The sequence below is a fragment of the Hemicordylus capensis genome, chromosome 1, assembly GCF_027244095.1.
Source record: "Hemicordylus capensis ecotype Gifberg chromosome 1, rHemCap1.1.pri, whole genome shotgun sequence".
Classification (NCBI taxonomy): domain Eukaryota; kingdom Metazoa; phylum Chordata; class Lepidosauria; order Squamata; family Cordylidae; genus Hemicordylus; species Hemicordylus capensis.
In genome coordinates, this window is record NC_069657.1 from 408,421,784 (window position 1) to 408,446,312 (window position 24,529).

General features: G+C 44.9%; 1 protein-coding gene across 5 annotated transcripts in view; it reads left to right on the forward strand.

The window, feature by feature from the left end:
- The window catches only part of ITPKB (inositol-trisphosphate 3-kinase B), a 125,646-nt gene that overhangs the window by 67,960 nt on the left and 33,157 nt on the right, over positions 1-24,529 (forward strand). For 3 of the 5 annotated variants that reach the window (XM_053307093.1, XM_053307115.1, XM_053307104.1), the window contains exon 3: positions 5,083-5,169. The exons of the other annotated variants lie outside the window; for them this stretch is intronic. In XM_053307093.1, coding sequence (XP_053163068.1) covers positions 5,083-5,169 — 87 coding nt within the window. The remainder of the gene's footprint in view (positions 1-5,082; positions 5,170-24,529) is intronic. 5 annotated transcript variants of the gene reach the window in all.

A 24,529-nucleotide genomic window follows, 5' to 3' on the forward strand; every position in this document is an offset into this window, starting at 1 on the left:
TGGAAAGAGAGATGGTGACCTCTCTTTCACTCTGGAAGAAGTAATCATGTAAACAATAACAGGGTTACTATCTATGGTGGTGGAATTCATAGGTTCTCTAGAGAAACTCATCAGGTTACCAGGTTGAAACCTGGAGACATTGCACATACCATTAAAAGTTCTACAGCTGCAGAGATAAATGTAGAGACCGCTTTTCCTACTGTACCCTCTTCTTCCATGTTACAGAAAGCAGATGAGGGAGGAGGGTGAGCAAGGAGAGCAACAGAGGAAATGGGGCAGGGGAAGCCCAAGAATGTTTAAAGATACCGTGCAATGTATCTAAGTTCCAACTTGACAATGCTAGAGCCTAGTGCCCTGTGAACGACACACATTATTTAGCAAAGGGGGTTGGCAGAAACATTTGGAATTCCTTGTTAGTCTATAAGGCGAGGCATTATAGTCAATTGAAAGGGGGTGGGTTAGGGAAACCGTGACTGCGAAATCACAAAAGAATAAATGAAAAATGTTTTTTAAAAATCCAACAACCCTAAAATCACCAAAACCTAACAGGAATGAGCAGATTGAGCCCCTTGGGAATCCCTGAAAGCCCCCCAAACCTCTCCAGTGCACTTTAAAATCACCATTTAGCAAGGGTCACCAAGAGTCACCCAAAACCTCTCCAATGCACTTTAAAATCACCAGGAGCCAGCAGAACACAAGAAATCTTATTGAGAAACTTTTCCTGCCTGACAGCCATGCAGATGGTCAGGATGCTGAAGAGCAGGGGTCGGAGGGATGTGGTGGGAGGAAGGGAGCTGTGGGAGGGGTGGGGAGGGGGATTTTTAAGGGGTAGCAACCTCCTCCTCTTCCAACGACAACAATGCACCCTCTGTTGCAGGCACTTCACAGGTGCTCCCTGAAGTGCCTGACTGCTCCGAACTGCCAGGCTCTCCAGCTCTCCAGCCCCCAATTCCCGCAACTCTCACCTCTGCCTCTCCCACTCTAAAGCCTCCAAAAGACCTTGAAAACACCTTCAAATAGCTCTGCAACACTCCTCCACACCTCTTCAATGCTCTCTCCCTCCACAAATTTTCCCGCCTCTCACGCCAATTAAAACCCGCGAGAGTCGCGGATACCCAAGTCACGGTTGGCGAGGGAGGTCTCCTTTTCTGAACCGTGGATACTCAAAACAGCAATGGGGAAGACTGTGGTAGACGAGGGATGACTGTACAAGGGTTGGCACTTCAAGATAATAACCTGGATTACACAAAGTTATCCTGAGATATAACCATATAAGATACAAAGCAGATACAAAGATACAAATATAACCATAAGATACAAAGCAGCAGCAACAAAACAATCATATAAAAGCCCAGGTAAAAAGCCAAGATTTTTACCCGGGCTTTCTTGCTTTCTAAAAACCATGATGGAGACTGGGGAGCGCATGCTCCCCGGGAGAGCATGCTAAATTCTGGGGGCAATAACTGGGAAGGCACAAAAGGCAAGCCTCCCTCATTGTCAGCACATGGAGCAGGGCCCCTCCCCGCCAACTCTTTGGGTGGGCAGAAACTCTTGGGAGCAGGCAGTCCCTCAGGTATCCAGGGCCTAAACTGTTAAGGGCTTTAAAGGTCAAAACCAGCACCTTGAATTGGACCCAGAAACACACTGGCAGCCAATGTAGCTCTTTCAAAATGGGTGTAATATGGTCTCAGCAGGCAGCTCTGGATATCATCCTAGCTGCCGCATTTTGCACTAGCTGCAGTTTCCAATTATTCTTCAAGGGTAGCCCCATTTAGAGCATGTTACAGTAATCCAGCCATGGCGTGACTAAGGTGTGGGGGTAACTGTGACCAGATATGTTTCTCAGGAAATTGAATCTTATGTAGATGGGCCTCTTCAAGGAGAATTAAAGCTGACTACTGACTTGTTGGTGTGATTATAATACGTCGAATACACCTATCTTTAAAAACAAATTCTGGAACGAAAGAGTCATCGTTCTAGTAACTGGATGGAAAACTTGGGTGTTTCCTCAATCAGGGTACTGAGCCTTTAAAAAGACTAATAAGATTCTTGAGTGACTTTGTGACATAGTGAACTTTTCAATTTGTGAAAGCTTGTTTTGAGAAGTGACGTTGCTTGTTGATAGTTCTGCAGCCCTAAAGTGGATTAAGTGGACCAAAGTTAATGGCTAAAAGTGATCTGTTAAAGGTACTATTTATATGATTAGGTTATAGCTAACCTATCCTACTTTGTTACAATTTAATTAAATTTGGCTGTGTATATGTGCTTTATATATAGTCTTAATGACCATGATCAGTGTCTTAAAATGACAGACTTATTTGAAACAATGAATTTCATTTTTCAGATCTTTTGTATTTCTGGTACCTCTTGTTAGGAAAGTCAAGATGCCAGGAAGGAGAAAAACAATAAAAGCAGGACTTTTTCTGAGCAAATGAAGTGTAAGAAATAGTTCCCCTATGAGGATGTTTTTTGGTTTGCTGTGGTCAGTCAGTCTATATTGAGAATTGTGGCTGTGGATGATGGAAGCTTTAGTTCAACAGCACCCAGAATGCCAAAGGTTGCCTACCCCTGCAGGAAAGCATAGTATGGTGTGTGGGTTCCTGCCCATCCAGTATTGCTCTTTCTGCTGAGGGAACTATGCTGCCTGCAGTGCTCTGTTGTTGTTACTCTCTGGAGTGCATGTCAGCAGAGGATAAGCATTCCCGGAGCATAAGCACTGTGTGTGGTTTGCAGGGATCAGATAAACACAACAAATACATCTAATTGTAAGGAAAAAATGCTCCATGCAGACCTGCCCTAAAACAGCCAGAAGGCAATGTGAAAATGCAGCTACAGACTATTCTTTAGTGCCTGTTTCCCTGGAACCAAGGTCAGCATGACCTTTTATGTTTTTTCTTCAGACAGATGCCTGAAGTGTTCCATTTACCCATGCTTCGAGAAGGACGGAGGAGTATAGGATTGCTTCTTTGTATCTTTTATTTACACTTGCTTACATTGAACTGCATTTGTCATTTTGTTGCCCACTCACCCAATTTGGAGAGATCCTTTTGGAGCTCCTCATAATCTGTTTTGGATTTCACTACCCTAAATAGTTTAGTGTCGTTTGCAAATTTGTCCACTTCCTGCTTACCCCAACTTCTAGATCATTTATGAACAAGTTAAACAGCACTGGTCCCAGTACAGATCCCTGGGGGACCCCCACTTCTTACTTCCCCACATTGTGAAAACTCAGTATATTCCTACCCTCTGTTTCCTGTCCTTCAGCCAGTTACCAATCTACAGTTGAACCTATCCTCTTATCCCACATCTGCTACTCAAAAACCTTTGGTGGGGAACTTTGTCAAAAGCTTTCTGGAAGACCAAGAATGCTATGTCCACATGCCTGTTGATACTGTCAAAGAACTCCAACAGGTTAGTGAGGCAAGACTTGCCCTTGCAGAAGCCATGCTGGTTCTCCAACAAGGAGAAGTTCTTCTATATGTTTAAGAATTTTGTTCTTAAGTATGCTTCCCATCAATTTACCTGGCACAGAAGTTAAGCTAGCCAGCATGTAATTTTCCAGATCACTCCTGGAGCCCCCCCCCCAACCTTTGAAAAGGGATTGGCTACTTTCCAGTCCTATGGTGTAGAGCCTGACTGTAGGGACAAGTCACATATTTTTGCTAGGAGATCAGCAATTTCACATTTGAGTTCCTTCAGAACTCTTGGGGGGGTGCCATCTGGCCCTGGCGATTTGTTAATTTTTAGTTTTTCAAGACAGTTTAGAACATCCTCTCTTGTCACCTCAAACTGGCCCAGTTCCTCAGCCTCGAAGCCTGAGAAGATCAGTTCTGGAGTAGATATTTGGCCGATATCCTCCGCTGTGAAGACAGATGCAGTTTCTTTGCAATCTCCTTATTCTCCTTTAATAATCCCTTTCACACCCTCAATATTTCACATCCTTGGACAATCCCTCCCTGGCAGGTTTTCTGCTTCAGACACATTTAAAGAAGTTTTTGTTATTCCTCTTGACACTTCTAGCTATAAGCTCCTCAGTCTTGCTTTTTTCATCCCTTATTGTCTCCTTGCATTTATTTTGCCAGAGTTTATGTTCCTTTTGGTCTTCTTCATTTGGTCAGGACTTCTATTTTCTGAAGGACGTCTTCTTCCTTTTTATAGTTTCCCTGACTCTACTTGTTAGCCATGCTGGTATCCTCCTAAACTTGATGGTACCTTTCCTCCTTCCTGGTATACATTCCAACTGAGCTTCTAGTATTGCGGTTTTAAATAAGTTCCATGCTTTCTGGAGTGACCTTGACCCTCCTGATTTTCCCTTTCAGCTTTCTTTTTTTCCAGTCCCCTCATTTTTGAGAAGTTTCCTCTTCCTTGGCAGTGCTCCACTTGCATATAAGCTGAACTGGATCATACTATAGTCACTGTTCCCCAATGGTTCTACAACTCTGACATCTCGCATCTGGTCCTGGACACCACTCAGGATTATGTCCAAGGTTGCCTTCTCTCTGGTTGGTTCTGCAAACAACTGTTCTAAGGCACAGTCATTTAGCATGTCTAGAAATTTGGCCTATCTGTCAATACGTGCATGTGGATTTGCCCAGTCTATGTGAGGGTAATTGAATTCACCCCTTATTACAGCTCTGTCTCTCCTTGATGCCTCTCTGATTTGCTTCTCCATCTTCAGGTCAGCATTTTTATCCACAAGGTGATAGCATGTTCCTAGTAACATGTTTCCTTTCAGTCCTTGTATTGTCACCCATAATGATTCTGTGGAGGACTCTGGTCCTCTTTGGTTTTCCAGCTTGTTGGATTCTTCCCTTCTTTAACTGGGGGTACTGCTCCACCCCCAATCCACCCCTCCCTGTCCTTCCTGTAGAGTTTGTATCCAGGAATAGCAGTGTCTCACTGTTCCACCAGATTTCCATTATGTTCACTATATATATGTTTTCATTAGCAACCAAGCACTCCAGCTCACGCTTCTTGGTTCGGAGGCTTCTGACACTGGTATATAAACACCTATATGCCGAGTCTCTTACCTGGAATTGATGTGTACTCTCCCTCTCACTGTCATTTGACCCTTTTGACCAGTTATCATGTGTAAGAAGGAAAGAAAGAAAGAAAGAAAGAAAGAAAGAAAGAAAGAAAGAAAGAAAGAAAGAAAGCCCATGTAAAAAGGTAAATGTGTGGCTTGATGTTTTTTTATTTAATTTTTTTTTTAAGTTTTCTGTAAACCACTTTGGGAGATTCACCTGAAAAGTGGTATATAAATGCAAAATAAATAAATAATAAATAATGTGTTTCTGTCTGCTCTACTCCTGCTTCTATTCTTCTGGTTTATCTGAAACGTTTGCACCTTTCTTCCTCCTCCTCCTCCATCATTAATATACTTAATTATTAAGTATTTATAATTTTGCTTTTGGTCTTTTAATGGTAGCTTGAGACACAAGAACAATTTGGGTCCAGGGTACTTAAGAGAGTGAACCCTGTTGTCTATTAAGATCATCTGGAGAGATCCAGTTATGGTTGCCGCCAATGCGTTTAGTGGCAACTTGGGACCGGGCCTTCTCTGTGGCTGCCCCTGGGCTTTAGAATGTGCTCCCTGCTGAAATATGAGCATCTCGTTCTCTGTTTGTTTTTAAGAGGACCCTGAAGATGTACCTGTTTTCCCAGGCTTTTAACTGAAATTTAAATTTTAAATTTTAATGTGTGTTTTTATCTATTGTGATTTTTAACTGTTCTATGAATTTTAAATGTTTTATATTTTATATTATGTTTTAATTTGTACGCTGCCTAAAGATTTCTATATCAGCAGGTATAGAAATTCAATAAAATAGGTAAGTAAGTCTCTAGGCAGTATAGAAACAACAATTATAATACAATTTAAATTTTTTTAAAACACCTTTTTAACAGCATTAAGACAAAATTCAAATTAAACAAATACAACCAAATGCCTGGATAAACAGATGTATCTGCAGGGCTCTCCTGAAGGCCTGACTCTGCCAGCTGAGCCAGTGGCATCTATAGACAGACCTCTTCAGATCTATGGAGATGACCGAAATAAGTGGTGGGGTCTAGACAGAAAGAGGAAGTATCTTAACTACCCCAGGCCTAAACTGTTCTTGGTTAGGTTACCACTAGCACTTTAAATATGAGAGAGATATGGGAAGGATCATAGCAAGAGGGTCTTAGTTCAGTGGTGGAACACACACTTTGTATACACAAGGTTGCAGCTTCAAGCCCTAATACACCTGATTAAAAGGTTCTTAAAGAACAGGGCTGGGAAAAGTCTGAATGTGAAACCTGGCACAACATCTGCCAGTTGGTGTAACTGGTGCTGGGCTAGAAGGACTATTAGCTTTCCTTAGTGTAAGGTAGCTTCAAATATTCTTGTATAGATTTAATCTAACTCTGGTAGTAGAGTTTCACCACATCTGTTAGACCAGGGGTTCCCATGCTTGGCTCCCCTGATGTTGTTGGACTACAACTCCTGTTGTCTGAAAGCCATTGGGGCTAGGGACAATAGGGACATAGCTGTAGTTCAACATCTGGGGACACACCCAAGCTTGGGAACCCCTTTGTTAGGCAAGATAGCTAAACTGTATTAAAAAGTTCTTTACATAGGACTCTTCTCTTAAAATATTGACATGACTTGAGTCACCGCTTTCACCATCCTCTGAACTGAGTAATAATGTGTGAGTAATATGACTGTATTCTAGCTTAAATAATTCCTTTACTGGCAAACTGCTTCTGTGGAGCTGAGGCTCTGAAAGGTGCAGGAGGTCAACTCTGAGCAATAGGAGACCTGCATAATGGCATAAATATGAATTGTGAACCTGGTAGGGGGATTTGGGCCAGGAAACAAGTGAAATGTTCTCTTGGCCACTTTTCTGCTCAAAATTTCCTCTCCCAGCCATAAAAAAAGAAGCAGCAGCAGAGAGGTTGTCTTAGTAGGCATTTATATGTAACATGTAGTTAACCTCTTACAATCTCTCTATATAATTATCTATGGTGTACCCATGGCTAATCCTGTACATGGCAGCTCTCCCGAGAGTTCGTGAGCAGAAGCACCTGATTGGGCAGTGGAGATTCCATATGCAGATAGGGAGGAGGAGCCTGTGAGAGCAGAAGCACCATGGTGATTGGGCAGTAGGGTTTCCATATACAAGTAGGGAGGAGAAGCCTGTGATGGTTAAGGTCAGTTGGAATGCAACTGTTACTGGTCAGAAGATGGTCTTGATTGTAGAGGAGAGGAATGCTCTGTATAAAAGGATGGTGGGCAGGGGTCTGCAAAGAGAGGGGTCATGAGGGAGGAAAGAGCCCCTTCAGGAGAAGGTGGCTGCTAGTAAAATATTTATTTATTTAAAATATTTATATCCCACCCCTCCAACACACTGCTGCTCCAGGCAGTAGAGAAAGAACACAAAATCTACATTAAAGGAATATAATACAGTAAAACACAATACAAAACATACAGGAAGTAATCAGGAACTAGGATTAAAACTAATTGGCACTGGAAACTCAATTACAGCCAGTCTTTAAAAGCTTCTTTTAAAAGGAGGATTTTTAGGTCCTTTTAAAAACTAGGCAAGGATGGAGACTAGTGAAACACTTTTGGGAGGATATTCCAAAGAATAATCCATTCTTTGGTGGATTCCTCCTCTGAACTGAGAACATGTTCAGCAAAAGACTATTTGATATCTACCCCCCTCTCCCATCAACAACACTGGTTTGGCTGGTTATCTGGGTATGTACTGAACAATTCAGAAGATGAAGATATCATCTGTATCCAATCTAAACTGACAGAAGAGTTTAAAATGGCTGCGAGAGTCTCTCTTGGCCACAGGAGTGATGAACACTGTTTTTTATTCCCTTTTATTACAACATAAAAAAGACTGGAAGTTCCTTTCTCTTTGATTCATGCTGGCCAAATCAGTTGTGTGGTTGAGCTTCCCATGGCCATTGGATTGCATTAGGATTGTCTGAAGCCCTATGCTCTCAATTGTGGCTTTTCTGCGGCGTTACAGTGTCAACATTTGGGGTTTTGCATTTTGAAATCTGCCTTGCAAGACTTATTTTACTCTGGCCATGTATTGGGTGGATTCCGTAACAGAAAGGCCAGCTAAGAGTATGTGAGTTCAGGTTAGCTCAGTTTTGGTTTCAGGTGTACTAGACTGTTCTGGTTCCTGAAGAACTGTATGTAGGTGGTTTCCCAGTTAAATGTAATCTTTTTGACCCAGGAGGAAATGGTGGTGGTAGTAGAGAGTCCTGTATCAAATAGTCCTGCAACAAAACAGAACTTCTGACATGGCATAGTGTAAAATGTGGGCAGAAGACGGAGCTGCCTGCTGTCATAAGAGCAAAGCTGCACTGGTTACCACTGGCCAAAATATCTCAATGCAAAAAAAAAAAAAAAAAGGATTGCTAAAACTGTCCTCCAAGGGGGTCAGAGGATACGGGGATGCTTGCTTACAAGGAACAAAGCAGATGATAAGCAGCCTTCTAAAATTTGCTGATATGGTCGAGACAAGGCAGCAACACAGCTACTAACAAGTTTTCAGAAACTGCCGCGACCTGATTAAGCTTCCTTTGAAGAGTTTGGAGAATCACTTTCCAGGAGTTCAGCTGCATGATCGCCCTATTACAGTATGGACTTGATTTCCCCACAACATGATAAACCCCTGGAATACTGTCAAGAGCTGTGAAACTCTGAAGTGAATGCATGCTATAACAGTTGACTCCTAGTTTCTTAGCAAGCTGAAGGAAGCGGACCTTTTCGGAATTCCAGTAAACCTGATGGTCAAAGTGCGCTTGGATTCAGAGGCATGAGGTAACCTAAACAGACAGTGCTGGGTATGGTGGACAAACATGGTGGCCCAAATTCACCTTGTTGAGGAATGCTGGAGCAGACATTTCACCACCAGGTTAACTGAACCTCTTTTACTTAAGATGGTTGACCATAGTGCCCCAGTCTACAGAACCAGCACAACAAGAAAGAGGCCATGACACTTGAATAAGTGATTGCTGTATTGTTGTGCTGGAAAATTCAACACGTTTTCATGTTGACCTTGCTATATGCCATTACTGTGCATGGGGGTCGTACCTCAGTGGTAGAGCACCTGCTTTGCATGTAGACGGTCCCAGGTTCAATTCCTGGCAGTATCTCTAGGTAGGGCTGGGAAAGATTCCTGCCTGAAACCTTGGAGAGCCACTGCCGGTCAGTGTAGACAATGCTGAGCTAGATGGGAGAGTCAGCGTGGTTGGATGAGGACCAGGAGATCCAAGTTCAAAAATCCTCATTCAGCCACAAAACTTGCTAGATGACTCTGAGCCAGTTACCTATCAGCCTAACCTACCTCACAGGGTTGTTGTGAGGATAAACATTACCAGGTTTTCTGCTCTGGGCTCCTTGCAGGAGGAGTGGGATATAAATGTAAAAATAAATAAATATGTATGCCAGCCTCCATAATGATTTTGGTATGAGCTATAGATATTTTTAGCATTATGTTATGTTGCCTCCCCTAGAATAGTTACTTTATAACCAGATATTCTAGAAATATGGAACATATGCCTTGCTAGCTACTTGAAGGCCTGACTGCCTGACTCTTCTGTAGAGGCCCTTTCACTACACTGTATTTGGGATTGCACTGTTGTTGACTGCTGGCAACCAGGGCCATGTGGTTTTCTTGGTAGAATACAGGAGTGGTTTGCCATTGCCTTTCTCCCACACAGTATGAGCCATTCTGGGAAGAACATCTAGGTTCCAAGTTCCCTCTCTGGTATTTCCAAGATAGGGCTGAGAGAGATTCCTGCCTGAAACCTTGAAGAAGCTGCTGCCAGTCTGTGTACAGACAATACTGAGCTAGCTAGACCAATGGTCTGACTCAATATATGGCAGCTTTCTATGTTCTTTGAGATGATGCCTTTGCCACTGTCACTGAAGTAAGCATCTGTCTCCAGCACCTTCCTATATCGCTGCTGCCCTATATAGGTGACTAAAGGTAAAGTGTGCCATCAAATCGATTTTGACTCCTGGCAACCACAGAGCCCTGTGGTTTTCTTTGGTAGAATACAGGAGGGATTTACCATTGCCTCCTCCCATGCAGTATGAAGTGATGCCTTTCAGAATCTTCCTATATCGCTGCTGCCCAATATAGTACCAGTGGGGATTCGAACCAGCAAATTTCGGCTTGTTAGTCAAGCATTTCCCCACTGTGCCATAGGTGACTACAAATATATATTTACTAGGCACAGTCTGGGAAGCACAGCAGTGGGGATTCGAACTAACAAGCTCCTGCTCCCCATGCAAGCTGCTTCCCCGCTACGCCACCTCAGCTTAGTATCAAAATTGGGCAGTTGCCATAGTACATCCTCAAGTTGAGAATAGCAAACAAAACCTGAATTCTAGGATCAGTTTTCTTCTTAAATAAAAACTAGCCAACCCCACACAGAGCACCTGTGCGGTGCTTTGGGGCTGGCTGTTTCCCCCTCCCTCTTCCTCCTGCCCCGGTCTCTCCTCTCTTCCCCTTTCCTCCGACCCGCACTCTCCAGGCCTCCTCCCCTCCCGTTCCTTCCCCACACACAGAGCTGCGGTGGGCGGCCAAGCAGGGCCCCACCGCCACCGTTTTTACTTCCTCCCGTCCGCCCGCTGCCCGCCGCCGCCCTTCTCTCCCCCGCCTGCTGCCCGCCGCCACCTTTCTCTCCCCGCCTGCTGCCCGCTGCCGCCTTTCTCTCCCCCACCCACTGCCCGCTGCCACCTTTCTCTCCCCCGTCCACCGCCGCCTTTCTCGCCCCCCCCACCCCCGCCTCTCTCACCCCTGCCCACCGCTGCCTTTCTTTCCCCTGCCCGCTGCCGCCTTTCTCTCCCCCGCCTGCTGCCGCCTTTCTCTCCCCCACCCGCTGCTGCCTTTCTCTCCCCCACCCGCTGCTGCCTTTCTCTCCCCCCGCCCGCCGCCGCCTTTCTCTCTCCCCGCCTTTCTCTCCCCCTGCCCCCTGCCGCCTTCTCTCCCCCCGCCCCCTGCCACCTTTCTCTCCCCCTGCCCATTGCCGCCTTTCTCTCCCCCTGCCCCCTGCCACCTTTCTCTCCCACTGCCCGCTGCCGCCTTTCTCTCCCCCCTCCTCCACCTGCCGGCCGGCAGCCACTGCCAGCATTTTCTTCACCCTCTCCTCCTCAGTCCTCACTTTGGAACTCTCCCAGCCTGTCGCGAGAGTTCCACCACCAAATCCTGGGCAGGCATGTCCCACTCACCACCTCTGGTCTTCCCACTGCCTCCTGCCTCCTAGCCCAGGCTGCCCCTCCTCACAGCAGCCCGGGCCAACGCCCAGCCAATCAGGTGCCTCCCTTGCCGGCACGCATTGCCTTGCCACATCTCCACGCTGGCTGGCTAAGAGAATTAATTATAAAGATATGTATTAAGTGCAGCTGGAAATGTATTGGGAAAAATAAGCTGATAGACAAACTGATTATCTGATAGTATGTTATCCTGGCTGCAAAGTGGGATAAAGAGAATAGCTTAGTTTATTGACATGCTTATTGCCACTTTCCTAGAACATCAGGTGCAAATTACTTGTCTAAATACTGTGCTCATCCTCACAGGACCCTTGTGGAAGTCTGTCATTCAAATGGGAACTGAGATTGAGAGAGTAACTGGTTCAAGGCCACACATTGCCTGTGGCTGAACAAACATAGGTTTTCTCAGTACTTGTCCAAATTTCTCTTCCCTAGAACATTCTGGCTCCAATAGATATCTTCAAAGTACATTCTCTTTAAGATGATTGTCTAAAGTCTCTTCTGGCAAGGCCTGTCTCATTTAGAATGGCCTGTCTTGAAAAACTCACAGCATCAAAGAGCATTATAAATCTGCTTTGTTTTGGGGGCCCCAAACTCCAGGATGTCTTTCCTCCCCACCCTTCAGTCTAGTACTTCCAGAGCTTGCAAACAACATAGTCCAGCCAAGAGGTGAATTCAGCAAACAGTCTTGTGATCTTGGCCAAGTTTATCGCTCTTCTCCTCCAATATGGGCTGCCTCCAATAGCTTTCTGGTAGTAAAAACATACAAAGTGGTGGTACATTTTCTGAAACTTGATAGTGAAAAACATAAGTGTGGAGATAGTTCTTAGTTACAGGTTACAATGCCCCCCCACCCCCCGAAGATGGTGTAAATGAGGTGTTTTGAACATAGGACAAACTTACTCATCCTAAGAAAGATTCAGCTCTTGCTTTTTTTTGCTGAAAATAGTTCAGAAAATAGTGAGAATAGTGGTTGTTCTGGGGTGTGTTGAAAGCTGAGCTTTTTGCATGGTGGCAGATACACACTATAAACTGATCACAGGCAAAGAGCCAGTGTGCATAGGATCTCCATATCCTGCCTGGAAGGAAACATTACTGGGTAGGATGGAGTCATGAAAATAGGTTTCTTAGAGACAGGTAAATAAGCTGGTCTTATTTACCTGTCTCCACAAGACACAGGGCAGCAGCAATATAGGAAGATGCTGAAATGCATCATCTCATACTGCGCAGGAAGAGGCAATGGTAAACCCCTCCCGTATTCTATCAAAGAAAACCACAGGGCTCTGTGGGTGCCAGGAGTCAAAATCGACTTGATAGCACAATTTACCCTTTACCTTACAAGACACAAGCTGGTAATGTGGTAGCAAGCATGATTTGCCCACTTTGTCAAGCAGGGCCTTTGTTAAGCTGGTTGCATATGAATAGGAGACTACATATGTGAGCACTGTAAGATATTCCCCTTAAGGGATAGAGTCACTCTGGAAAGAGCATCTACATGCTTGCATGCAGAAGTTCCCTCCCTGGCATCTCCAAGATAGGGCTGAGAGAGATTCCTTCCTGCAACCCTGGAGAAACTGCTGCCAGCCTGTGTAGACAATACTGAGCTGGATGGACCAATGGTCGGTATATGGCAGCTTCCTATGTAAGTGAATGAAGCAACCACTGAAGGCACTTTAACCAAGCCTTACATCACAGACATTCAACGAAATGAGTTGGAGGGCCAGACTCTCCACTCGGCAAATATGCAGGAACCTGTAATGTTAATCTCCTTAAACAAGTCACCAGCTTTGGGGAGTGAGTGAGTAGTAAGCAAGGCCAGTGATTGTAAAAATGCATGTAAAAATGCCCGTTGCCATTCAGCTGCAGTGTGTTACCCTTTCACATCTTCAGGGATGTGGGGTAGAAATGTTTTCCCATACTTTATTTTTCCATGGAACATATGGGGCAAGATGCTCTCTCAGATAACCTGGTCCCAAGCCATTTAGGGATATTGATAGTTAAAACCAGCACTTTGAATTGGGCTCGGAAATGGACTGGGAGCCAGTGTAGCTGATGAAGCACTGGCGGAGTATGATTGAAACATTCAGTTCCAGTTAGTAATCTTAACTGTTAGGGTATCTGGGCTGTACTGGGGACCCCAAAGGGCCCTGGGCTTTATGTTGACAGACAGCCCTGACAAGTTCAGCTATAAAGACTGTCAATGTTGGAGCCGCTCCTTTTCCAAACATGTTTGAATCTTATGGGCTGCATGTCTTGGATCTGCATGAACTTGACTAGAGCAAAGCAAAACAAAGCAAAGCTCTGCTGTGCTAATATTGCAATTGGCATCTTCTGTGTGGGGGGAAATTGAAACCTTCAGGAACTGAGCTGCTAAGTAAACTGGCATTTTGCAAAGCTTATCTTAATTGACCCACTTAAAACTAACTAATGTAAATGGTGCTTAACTTTAAAAATGCTAATATACTGAGGACACTCCTGTTGAGATGGAAATATAACTGAAACTCACCTAATCTTCTTGGCTCTGTCTTCATTTTGGAGTGGGACTCATTGGTCATTGGCAAAGAGCTGAAATCTCTCTTCAATCTTATCTACACAACATTTTACTATATTAATCTCATTACATCAACAAAACATCACTATATAAAATCTGTATTAATTTATGACCATAGCAAAAAGGACTTAAAGGAGTTCTGCATGATGTACTGTCTCCTTCAGGATTTTTGGTGGATCTGTTAAACTTGTGCAGTGTGCCTGCCTCTCTTTTGGAATGAGATGAACTCAGAAAATTAAGATGTTGTGAACTTCTTTTCTGGCATTTCTAGCAGTTCAGATATGTGATGTTTGTGCCCTGGAGCGTCTGCCTTCTTTATCACAAATTAACACCTTGATATGCAGTTCTAAAAGAAACAAGATTTTCAGCTGATCCCTTCCCACACTTCCAGGTATATTTGAGTATCTGACCTGACTGGCAAGGTGCTATGACTAATCTGCATGTGTAGCTGAGACTAGATCTGACAAGCCAGACAAGCAGCTGAGACTAGATCTGTCCGCCTCTCTCTCTCTCTCTACCCTCAGGAATGTGGTGGTCAAGCAATTCCTTCCCTTTCCATTGTTAAATTGTCATGAGAAGATGACACTGGTGGTCATCCTTTCAGCGTCACTGAAAGCTGATGAAGCAGCTTTAAGAGGATGAGCTGACAGTCCCTGGTTCAGATCACTGCTCAGTCATGACTTCACCAGGTGCCCTTTTGCTAGTTTTCAGCCTTCCATATATAATATGGGGACCTTACAGAATTGTGGTACAGATGATGGTGATTGTGCAGAAGAAGCACTACAGAAGTATAGTGTAGCAGTATAGTAACTAAAGTGCCTGTTTTAGAATGGATGGGAAGAATGGACAGAGAGTTCTAGTGCCTTTCCTCCTCCCCACCTTGGTTCTTCTTGGAAACTGAGCAGACAAGGAATGACTGAGGAACATAGGAAGCTGCCCCATACAGAGTCAGATCACTGGTCCATCTTGTTCATTATTGTCTACACCAGGGATTCTTAATGTTGGGTTCAGTGTTCCCTCTAAGGCAGGGATCCTCAACATTGGGCCCCCAGATGTTCTTGGACTTCGACTCCCATAATCCCCAGCCAAAGGCCACTGGGCCTGGGGATTATGGGAGTTGAAGTCCAAGAACATCTGGGGGCCCAACGTTGAGGATCCCTGCTCTAAGGTGTACACATGTGCGCGCGCTCACAAGTTTCTGGATGCCTGCTCAGTTAATTTTAGCTTCCGCCCAGGTTGAATCTGGAAGGCCCTACTCTGAATGCATGTGTATACACGCTGCCTTGATTCTCCCACCAGCACAAAACTCATTCCACACACAGATGAAAAAAATTAGAGAGAACACTGGTTGGGTCCCCAGAAGTTATTGGACTTCAACTCCCGTAATCCCCAACCAAAGGCCAGTGGGGCTGGGGATTAAGAGAGTTGAAGTCCAATAACGGCTAGAGACCCAATGTTGAGAATCCCTGGTCTACACATACTGGTAGCTGCTTCTCCAAGTTTACAGGCAGGAGTCTTTCTCAGCTAGGGTTGCCATATTCTGACTTTCCAAATCTGGGTGCCTAATTTGCATATTGTGTAAATTGGCTTGAAAATAATTTTTGAGCAGAATAGTGACTGCATGTTTTGCTTCATAACTCTGCTTATACAAGGGCTAGAACTTAGCTTTTTAAAAGAAAGAAAGAAAGAAAGAAAGCTGAAATCCAGGTGAATCTGGGTGGGCTAAACAACCTGGGTGAGATGCTTAAAATACGGGTGAAATCCAGAATTCCGGGGGGTATGGCAACTCTACTCTCAGCCCTATCTGGAGATGCCAGAGAGGGAATGGAACCCTCTGCATGCAAGTGTGCAGGTGCTTTCCCCAGAGCTGTCCCATCCCCTAAGGGGAATATCTTACAGAGCTCACACATGTAGTCTCCCATTCAAATGCAAACCAGGGCAGACCTTGCTTAGCAAAGGGGACAAGTCATGCTTGCTACCACAAGACCAGCTCTCCTGGTTGAGGAAACCTGTTTGCATGGTTTAAATGTTTATATATGTACTCGTATCATAAGCTTCAGTCATGTGATTTATTTATTTATTATTTCTCTGTGTCAACCGCCCTGAGCCATTTTTTGGAAGGGCGGTATAGAAAGCGAATGAATAAATAAATAAGAGAGAGAGAGAGAGAGAGAGAGAGAGAGAGAGAGAGTCCATTTACCATCATTCCGGAGGTCCTCGTCCTCCTCCCGCCACCGGCAGCTTTCCCTCCCTGTCCCCTGGCAACGCTTTCTCTTCCCCGCTGGGCTCCCTCCCTCCCTGCCATTTTCACCCCCTCTGTCAGGGCCTGCCACTGCCAGGCTCCCTCGTAGGGCTGCCAGCTGCTGCCTCCCTTGTCCTCCTCCCACCTCATCACTGGCGCCATTTTTCTCACCTCCGCCTCCCGCCAATTCAAGCCATTGGGCGGCTGAGGGGATGGCTGCGGGGGTACATGTGTGTCCTTCTTTCCCCCTCCCCCCGGTGGTGGCAGCGCACAGCAGCAGATATCAGAGCGACGCTGGGGCCTGCTGTTTGGCCCAGTGTCACCTCCCAAATGCGAGACGCGCCTGCGCAGTTAAGAGACTTAACTGCCGCTGCTGGGGACGCCGCTGGGGAGAGGAGGGGATAGAAGGACACCCACACACCCACAGCCATCTCCTCGACCGCATGGCGGCTGGAATTTGGGGAGGGGCTTAAGGAGGTTCGCAGCAGGGGGAGGAAGGGGAAATAGCCCTGGGGGCCAAGAAAAAAGGCCTTGCCCACGGGCCATATGTTGTGCAGGCCTGCTCTAGGATAAGAAGGTGCAGCCTGTCATCAAAATCACCTATCTGAGCCTACCAGAGCCTCCTCCAGCAGTTATGTAGTGTTACCCTTGTCTGAGACTCAAAAATTCTGACCTAGAAATCCTAACCATAGGCATGTGGAAGGGAACATAGGAACATAGGAAACTGCCATATACTGAGTCAGACCATTGGTCTATCTAGCTCAGTATTGTCTTCACAGACTGGCAGCGGCTTCTCCAAGGTTGCAGGCAGGAATCTCTCTCATCCCTATCTTAGAGAAGCCAGGGAGGGAACTGGAAACCTTCTGCTCTTCCCAGAGCGGCTCCATCCCCTGAGGGAATATCTTGCAGTGCTCACACATCAAGTCTCCCATTCATATACAACCAGGGCAGACCCTGCTTAGCTATGGGGCCAAGTCATGCTTGCTACCACAAGACCAGCTCTCCTCAATGGGGTGTGGGTAGAGGGGACAAGACATTCCACAAATGCATGGAGGCATTTTTCATTACATTGCATGTGTCTGAGCTGAGCTCTGTGTTTTCAAGTACAGTAGATGCTGTCTGAACCCCAACTAAAACTAAATCTTGCTTTCAACACCTACTTTGTCCTCTTGCATTTACCAGTTACATTGCAGCAATGGCCTCTCATACCCCCATAATGCTATTTTACATGCCTTTAAAGAGCTGTGCTAACTGAACACTCTGGCTGATTTTGCTCCTTTCGTAAAAATTGCATCTTAGTATGGATGCAAACATACCTATGTGAATGTTATACCACAATGCAGTTGTATTGCTATTCAGGAACCTCCTCTTGAGCTCCCTCACTGTCTTATTCCCTTCACTAATTCATATGGAAGCCTTTTTAAAATGTACTTTTTATTAAAATTGTACATTTTAAAATTAAAGTTTTAGAACTACTAAATACAAATGGATTCAGGGTCTCTGTTACATATTGTTGATTACAGTATATAATGTTTCTCTACAATTTTGGGGAGAAACACGTCTGTCAGTTCCAGCAGTGGGCCAAATCTGTGAGTTTGTCCATGAGTGCAATTTCAAGAAATTTTAGGAACTGTTCCTTTACTGTAGAGAGAGACTTCATTTTCCAGTAATAGACTAGTATGATTGTGGCTTCAAGCGGAAGGTTTATCCTAGAACTAATCCCTACCATAAGACTTAGAGGGACCGTTGGAGCATCATCCCCCCCCCCCATTAAGAAAATTATCTGGATCGCTTGAGTCTTGGACTTGGATTTTCAGATGCAACCACTGACATTATATATCTCTGAATTATTAGCACTGCATTGTCAGTGTTTACTTGGTACATCTTCAGTCTCTGTGGTGTAAAATGCCATCTAAAGATGACTATATTGAGCCTCTTTCAAGGAGACACAAACTAAGAAAAACAAGTTGCTTCATGTACTTGGCCCCATATTCCTAGGGTTGCCAAAATCTATGCTGCCAAGGGATATGCTACCAGCTGCAAGTTTGTCGTCATTAACTTGCATATAAAATTTACATCAATTTCAATTGCAAATGTTGTATGTATATATAATTTTGTCCAGTAACAGCCACTGCAGGAATACTGTGCTGGGGTTGGATAGGACCAGTTGCTCTCCCCCTGCTAAATAAAGAGAACCACCACTTTGATCACCATCTTCCTGTGTATGTTACATTTCCTAAAGAACAGAGCCGAGTTGGATAGCACATGCTGTCTCCTGCTTTGATCAAAGAACACAGACTTCCTGTAACTGGTGTAAATAGTGGTGATGCAGGGAAGGATTTTTGTTTTCTATATAAGGAGCCTTGGTGTTTACACAGGTGGACAAACTGTGTATTCAAATCTGTGTTTTGCAACAAAAAATGCAAATGCAACTTTTAATTTCCAGCATTTTAAATGTGCTACTTTACATGTGACAACAGTGGTAGAATCTTCCTCCTGCAAATCTCTGATGCCTCATTCAGATTTTTAAAATCTGTTCAGGCATTGGCACCCATGTATGTATTTTAAAAAGTGAGTTACTAGTGCTCAGCCTGCTTAGATGTCATGCTTTCTGACCCAGAAGCTCTTTGCTCTCCTCCCACAGGTTGGTTGCTGGTGAAAGAGTGGAAATCTTTGTCTGTTCAAAGGGTCTTTCTGAGCTAGCTGTATTTTCTGGCAAGCTATAAAGGCACTCCCTGACTTACAAACACCCAACTTAAAATGATCCATACTTACAAAGAAAACTCCATAGCATATCAAATTAATGAAGTCCCCAATTTAAAAACACCAACCCATACATACAAGCAAGTTGTCCTGCACAGGAACTATATGTGTTCTGAGTTATGAACATCCAACTTACAAACAGACTCTTAGAACACAACCCATTTGTAAGTTGGGGACTCCCTTTATTGGATCCTAGGCTGTATCATCCTAGCATTGATGCTGTGTTATCCATAAACAAGAAAAGTTTTGGCAATAGGTAAAGTAAAGTAAAGCTGTGCCGTCGGTGTTGGTGTTGACTCCTGGTGACCACAGAGCCCTGTGGATGTCTTTGGTAGAATACAGGAGGGGTTTACCATTGCCATCTCCCACACAGTATGAGATGATGCCTTTCAGCATCTTCCTATATCGCTGCTGCCCCATATAGGTGTTTCCCATGGCAGGGATTCGAACTGGCAGCATTCCATCCAGAGAACTTGCGCCCAGAGAACTACCCAGAGAACTTGCGTTTTGGGCAGTAGAAAAATGTGTTAAATAAACAAAGAAACAAACATCTGGCTTGCTAATCAAGTCATTTCCCTGCTGCGCCATTAGGTGGTACATCCTCTATGATTCAGCCACTGTCCCACACTTTCCCTTTATGAATTCTATTCCTGGTTTGTGTATTTCTGATTATTAACTCTTTCGAGCCCTAATCAGACATTATAACAAAATACTGCATACACACATTCAAATTGTGCTCTCTGATATAACATCTTATAGTGTTTTATATATCTGACTAGTATTTTAAAGCCTGTTATGATAACGGGCGCTAGCTTTCTATCCCGTCTTTTCTGTCTCTCTCTCTCTCTTTCTGTCTCTTTTTTCCCCCTTGTCCCCTCTCTCTTTTTGTTTTTGTTGTTGTTGTTGTCTGTTTTTGTTCTTCCTTATTTGCTTATACTTTTGGGGGGGGGGGGGGTTGTGTGGATGAATAACGGCCAAAATGGCCCATGAGAAGGTGGCCGCCCCCGCCTATCGCCCTCCCGCGCACCCAGCTGCCGGAGCCCACCTTACCCGCTCCAGCCCGAAGGAGAAGAGAGGAACTCGGGAACAGAGCTACTCTCTGTGTTAAGCTGCTGCCCATACTGTCGCAATGGACGCAATAGGCGTCCTTTGCATCCATAGCGGCAGTTTGAGCAGTGATTTAGCACAGAGAGGAGCTCTGCTCGTGAGCTCCTCTCTTTTCCCTCAGGCTGGAGCGGGTAAGGTGGCCTTCGGCAGCTGGGTGGGCGGGAGGGCGATAGGCGGGGGCGGCGACCTTCTCATGGGCCATTTTGGCCCTTAATCTTTTTTGGGGGGGAGCGGGGAAGGTGATTTTGGGCAGCTGGGAGGGAGGGTGAGCAGGCGGGGGCGACGGCTGTGAGCGGGCGGGGGCCTCGTTGGCGGCTTCGCCGCCACCTCGCCCAGCTTCCCTGTCCCCTGTCTCGGTCTTCCCCCGCCGCCATTGCCCTCGCCTTTTTCAGGGCGGCCGCTTCTGGTTGCTCGGCCTCCTCTCGCCGTGCCGCAGCTCATGGCTGAGGCGGCGGCTCTGCCGCCGCCTCGGCCACTTTCCCCCGCCACCACACACCGGCTAATGGCCGCCCGTGGCTGTGGGACACTGGTGTCTGCAGTCCTGTGTCCCTTGGGCTCTTCTGGGCCTGCGCTTCGCGCAGGCCCAGAACAGCCCAGGGAGGCAGGGACGCAGATCCCCAACATTCCAAAGCCACGGCCACTCACTTAGCCTTTTATTATATAGGATAGCTTGATTTTGAATGTGTGTATACAATATTTTGTTATGATGTCTGATTTGGGCTACCGTGTTTTCTATACTGGATAGCACGATTTGAATGTGTGTGTGTTATGGACTCATTTGATGCTTCTCTGTGTTGCATATCTTTAGTTATTTTTACATTTATATCCCGCTCTTCCTCCAAGGAGCCCAGAGCGGTGTACATGGTTGTGTTTATCCTTATGTTTATTATGCAAAACAACCACAATGGACTGCTAGGCAGAATGTCCCCTTGGTGTTATGGAAATTCTGCAGTTGCATGATCTGGGATTTGAAGAAATATGTGCCCAGTAGCTCTCCAGATTCTGAGCCTGGTAGTTAGTGGCCTAGAACTTATGGAAGAAGTTCTGAAGATTTATCTGGAAGTGAAACCAGGAAGCAGTTATACTCCGGCTTGCACAAGCCTCTTTCTAGTCCTATAAAAGCAATAGGTTGCCTAATAAATCCCAGTAGTTTTTTTCACTCCCACTTCTTCACATTAGAATTGCAATGTGGTATTATCCATAATTGCTTTTACTAGGAGATCTGTTCGGCTCAGAAAGCATTTCCTCCACTGTGCTACCGTATGTAGCCGTGGCATAGTTATTAGCTTAAATGTATATAATATGACCAGGCTCTTGAATCCCCTGCGGTGCTCTTGTGATCGCTTTCTGGTCTCTGGAGAGCTTGCTTGTTTGAGAGGCTCCTCCTGTTCAGGCTCGCTAGCTTGAGGACAATGTAACGGAAAAATGTAGAAATGGGGCTTGCCTGCACGTCATGTGGTAACCTAGCAACTGACCACTGTACTGAACTTGTCAATAGGCAGGCAGGCTTGCCTGTCAGTTTCCGCACGGGACTGCAGTCAGTGTCTTTGCCTCACCTCTGACTTCACCAAAGAACAGGGAAATACCAGGGCTTCCTGGTGTTGCTGCAGCCAGCCCTGTGCCAACGGAGAAGCATTTTCTGAGCTATGCCAAGAATGTCATTGGCTTTGCAGCCCGGCAGAAAATTTTCAGCAGCTGGTTGTTGGTGCAGGGGTTAAACCTCTTCAGAACTGCAGTGACATTTCCTGTTGTTCACTTAACAATGAACATCATTGCAGCCGAAGAGCTGTGTTTAGATTGTTTTGTAATAAACCTCCAGTAACAGGAAGCTGGGAACAATTGGGGAGACCTCAGCGGTTCATGACTCTTGTTTATTTTTATAGAAACAGGCATCTCTCTGTATAATATTTTGGTCTTAACTGAAAATCGAACTCGACGTTTGCATCCATTGCTAGTTTTCACTGGGAAAAAGGAATGTCAAAATGCAGTTTCCTTTCATCCTGTGTTAACACTTTTGGGGGGGGGGGGGGTAGTGTACACACTACTTTATAATTACTGTTGGCCTCCATAGCAGTGAGAGGTGATCTGAGATAGAGATTGGTGACATAATCATGGCTGAACAAGAATTTCATCATGAATCTTCCACGTCAGTCAGGGCTTAAAGAATTGTTCATATCGGCCAGTATAATTGTTCATATCGGCCAGGGCTTAAAGAATTGTTCATATCGGCCAGTGCCAGTAAAAATAACCAAGGGTCTTACTGCAGCTTAAGGACGCACACATTTTAATGACATAAGCTTATGCCCCAGTAAATCTGTTTTGTTTCTAAGGTGACACAGCACTCTTGGTAGTTTTTGTTGTAACAGACCAGTGCTTCTACCCCCTCTGAAATTTGCATTGCCAGTGAATTTCACTCTGTACAGTATCCCACTGACAATTTTGAAGAAGGCATTTTTAAAGACTTCGTAATGATCAGTCGGGGTTGGGGGTGTAAATCCCTCCTCTAGCTGTAAGGAATCTTTTTTTATATGAGCAGACTCACCCTTCCAAGGGAATATTCTGGGAGAGTAAAGTGGGAAACCCTTTTCTACAAGAAAGCTTGAGCAGTTTCAAGCTGAAAGCATTTCAGGTTGAAAGGCTTGAAGGCCTTCAAGAGTTGTGACTAGGGCAGGACCCAATAAGAAGTAACAATCTTTAACAGAGATTTATTAATAATTGGATGATAAGGAAAACTATAGAGGCATCAACAATCGCTGCTTCCATTCAAGTTAAAACCCTTCCCCGGGAACTACAAGAACCATGCAATTGGATCCAAGCACTTAAACACAAATACATTCCCTGATGCGTCTAGCTAAACTGGTTCCTGTCCTCCCTACTTATTTCTAGGTAAGGAAATCCCAGCCCAAGGCTATTAGACTCCCTTTGTCCTACAGCAGTTGCTGATCAGTCCTCCTTCAGAGGCCTCCAGAGAAGGACTGAACTATAAGACACCCCTCCCCTACTCCTCTATAGGCTGTTGTCCAGTATACCCTGCCCCTCACTCTGTCTGCATTGGACCTAAAGGATTTGATTCTCCCGGGCTTTATTTTGTTTACAGCCATCCCTCGCCAACCACGAGGGTTCCATTCTGGGAAAACCTTGCACTTGGTGAATTCATGGTAGATGAGCCATTGAAATCAATGGCAAACAGGGGGTTAGGGGAATCGTGGTCACAAAAAGACAGAAAAATACCGTTAAAAATAGGAAAAAATCCCCCCAAATCACCAGGAGGGAATAAGAGCACTGAAGGGAACCCACCCCCAATGACCCTCCCCCCAATTGCCACACTTGCCACCGTGGATACTCAGGTCACGGTGAGACCCACAATTTCCTGGTCATGGATACTCAAAACTGCGATTGGGAAACCTGCGGTTGCTGATGGATGACTGTATTTATTACATTTCTGCCCCATCCAAAGGCGCTGTACAACAACAAGATTTTCTTCCTTATTTGGAGAAGCCCATCCTCCAAGCAGTTACTCTAATTGAGGCCTAGTCCCTCAAGGTTGACTGTCACTAATTCTAGGGTTGCCATATTCTGGCTTTCCAAATCTGGGTGGCTAATTTGCTAATAATGCTAATTTGCATTATGTAAATTGGCTTGAAAATAATTTTTGAGCAGAATAGTGAGTGCATGTTTTGCTCCATAACTCCGTTTCTACAAGGGCTAGAGTTTAGCTTCTTCTTTAAAAAAAGAAAGAAAGAAAGAAAGAAAGCTGAAATCCAGGTGAATCTGGGTGGGCTAAGCAATCTGGGTGAGATGCTTAAAATCTGGGTGGAACCCAGAATTCCGGGGGACATGGCAACTCTAATACACTTTAACCTTTGTTATTGTCTGATTGATAATATTAGATTATCTAGATTATATAGCATGTTGTTGCATTTAAATGTGCACAGTTGTGCATAGACCTGTTCTGAGCTTTCCCTCAACTTGTAATTGGTTTTGCTGTTGTAGAGTATAGGATAGTAGCTGTGGAATTATACAGCTGGAAAGGGCCAGCACCATCAAGTGAATCCATCCACCTCAATACAGAATTCTCCACACATTGGTCACCCTGCCTTGCAGAAGCTCACCCAGTTTGGAAGCACTTTATCTTGAAAACGAAGCATCTAACAACATACATATATTTTCCCAAGCCTCCTCTAATTAACTGAGATTTTATCTTAGTGTGCCTCTTCTGCATCATCTTTCCTTACCCCTTCCTCCTTTTCCTTTTCCTTTTTCCTTTACACAAAACTTTTTAGGTGGCCCTGAGTTCCTTGAGGGAAGACCGAGACACAAATGTAGTGACAAACAATGGGCACAATTTGCATAGAGCAATCAACTATTCTTGCAGAATCTGACATCTCAGCATCCTGCTATAGCTTTGCAGGCATCTGCAAATCTTTCTGCTATTCTATTATTAATGCTCAAACACTCTCCTTTCCTCTTGCCAATGACTATTTCCTTTTTATGTTGGAGAATAGTTTCTTCTCCTTACCCAGGGGATCATCATAAATCCTATAAAGCTGAAAATGCACTCTCCCACGGTGGTGCCTTTTTAAAG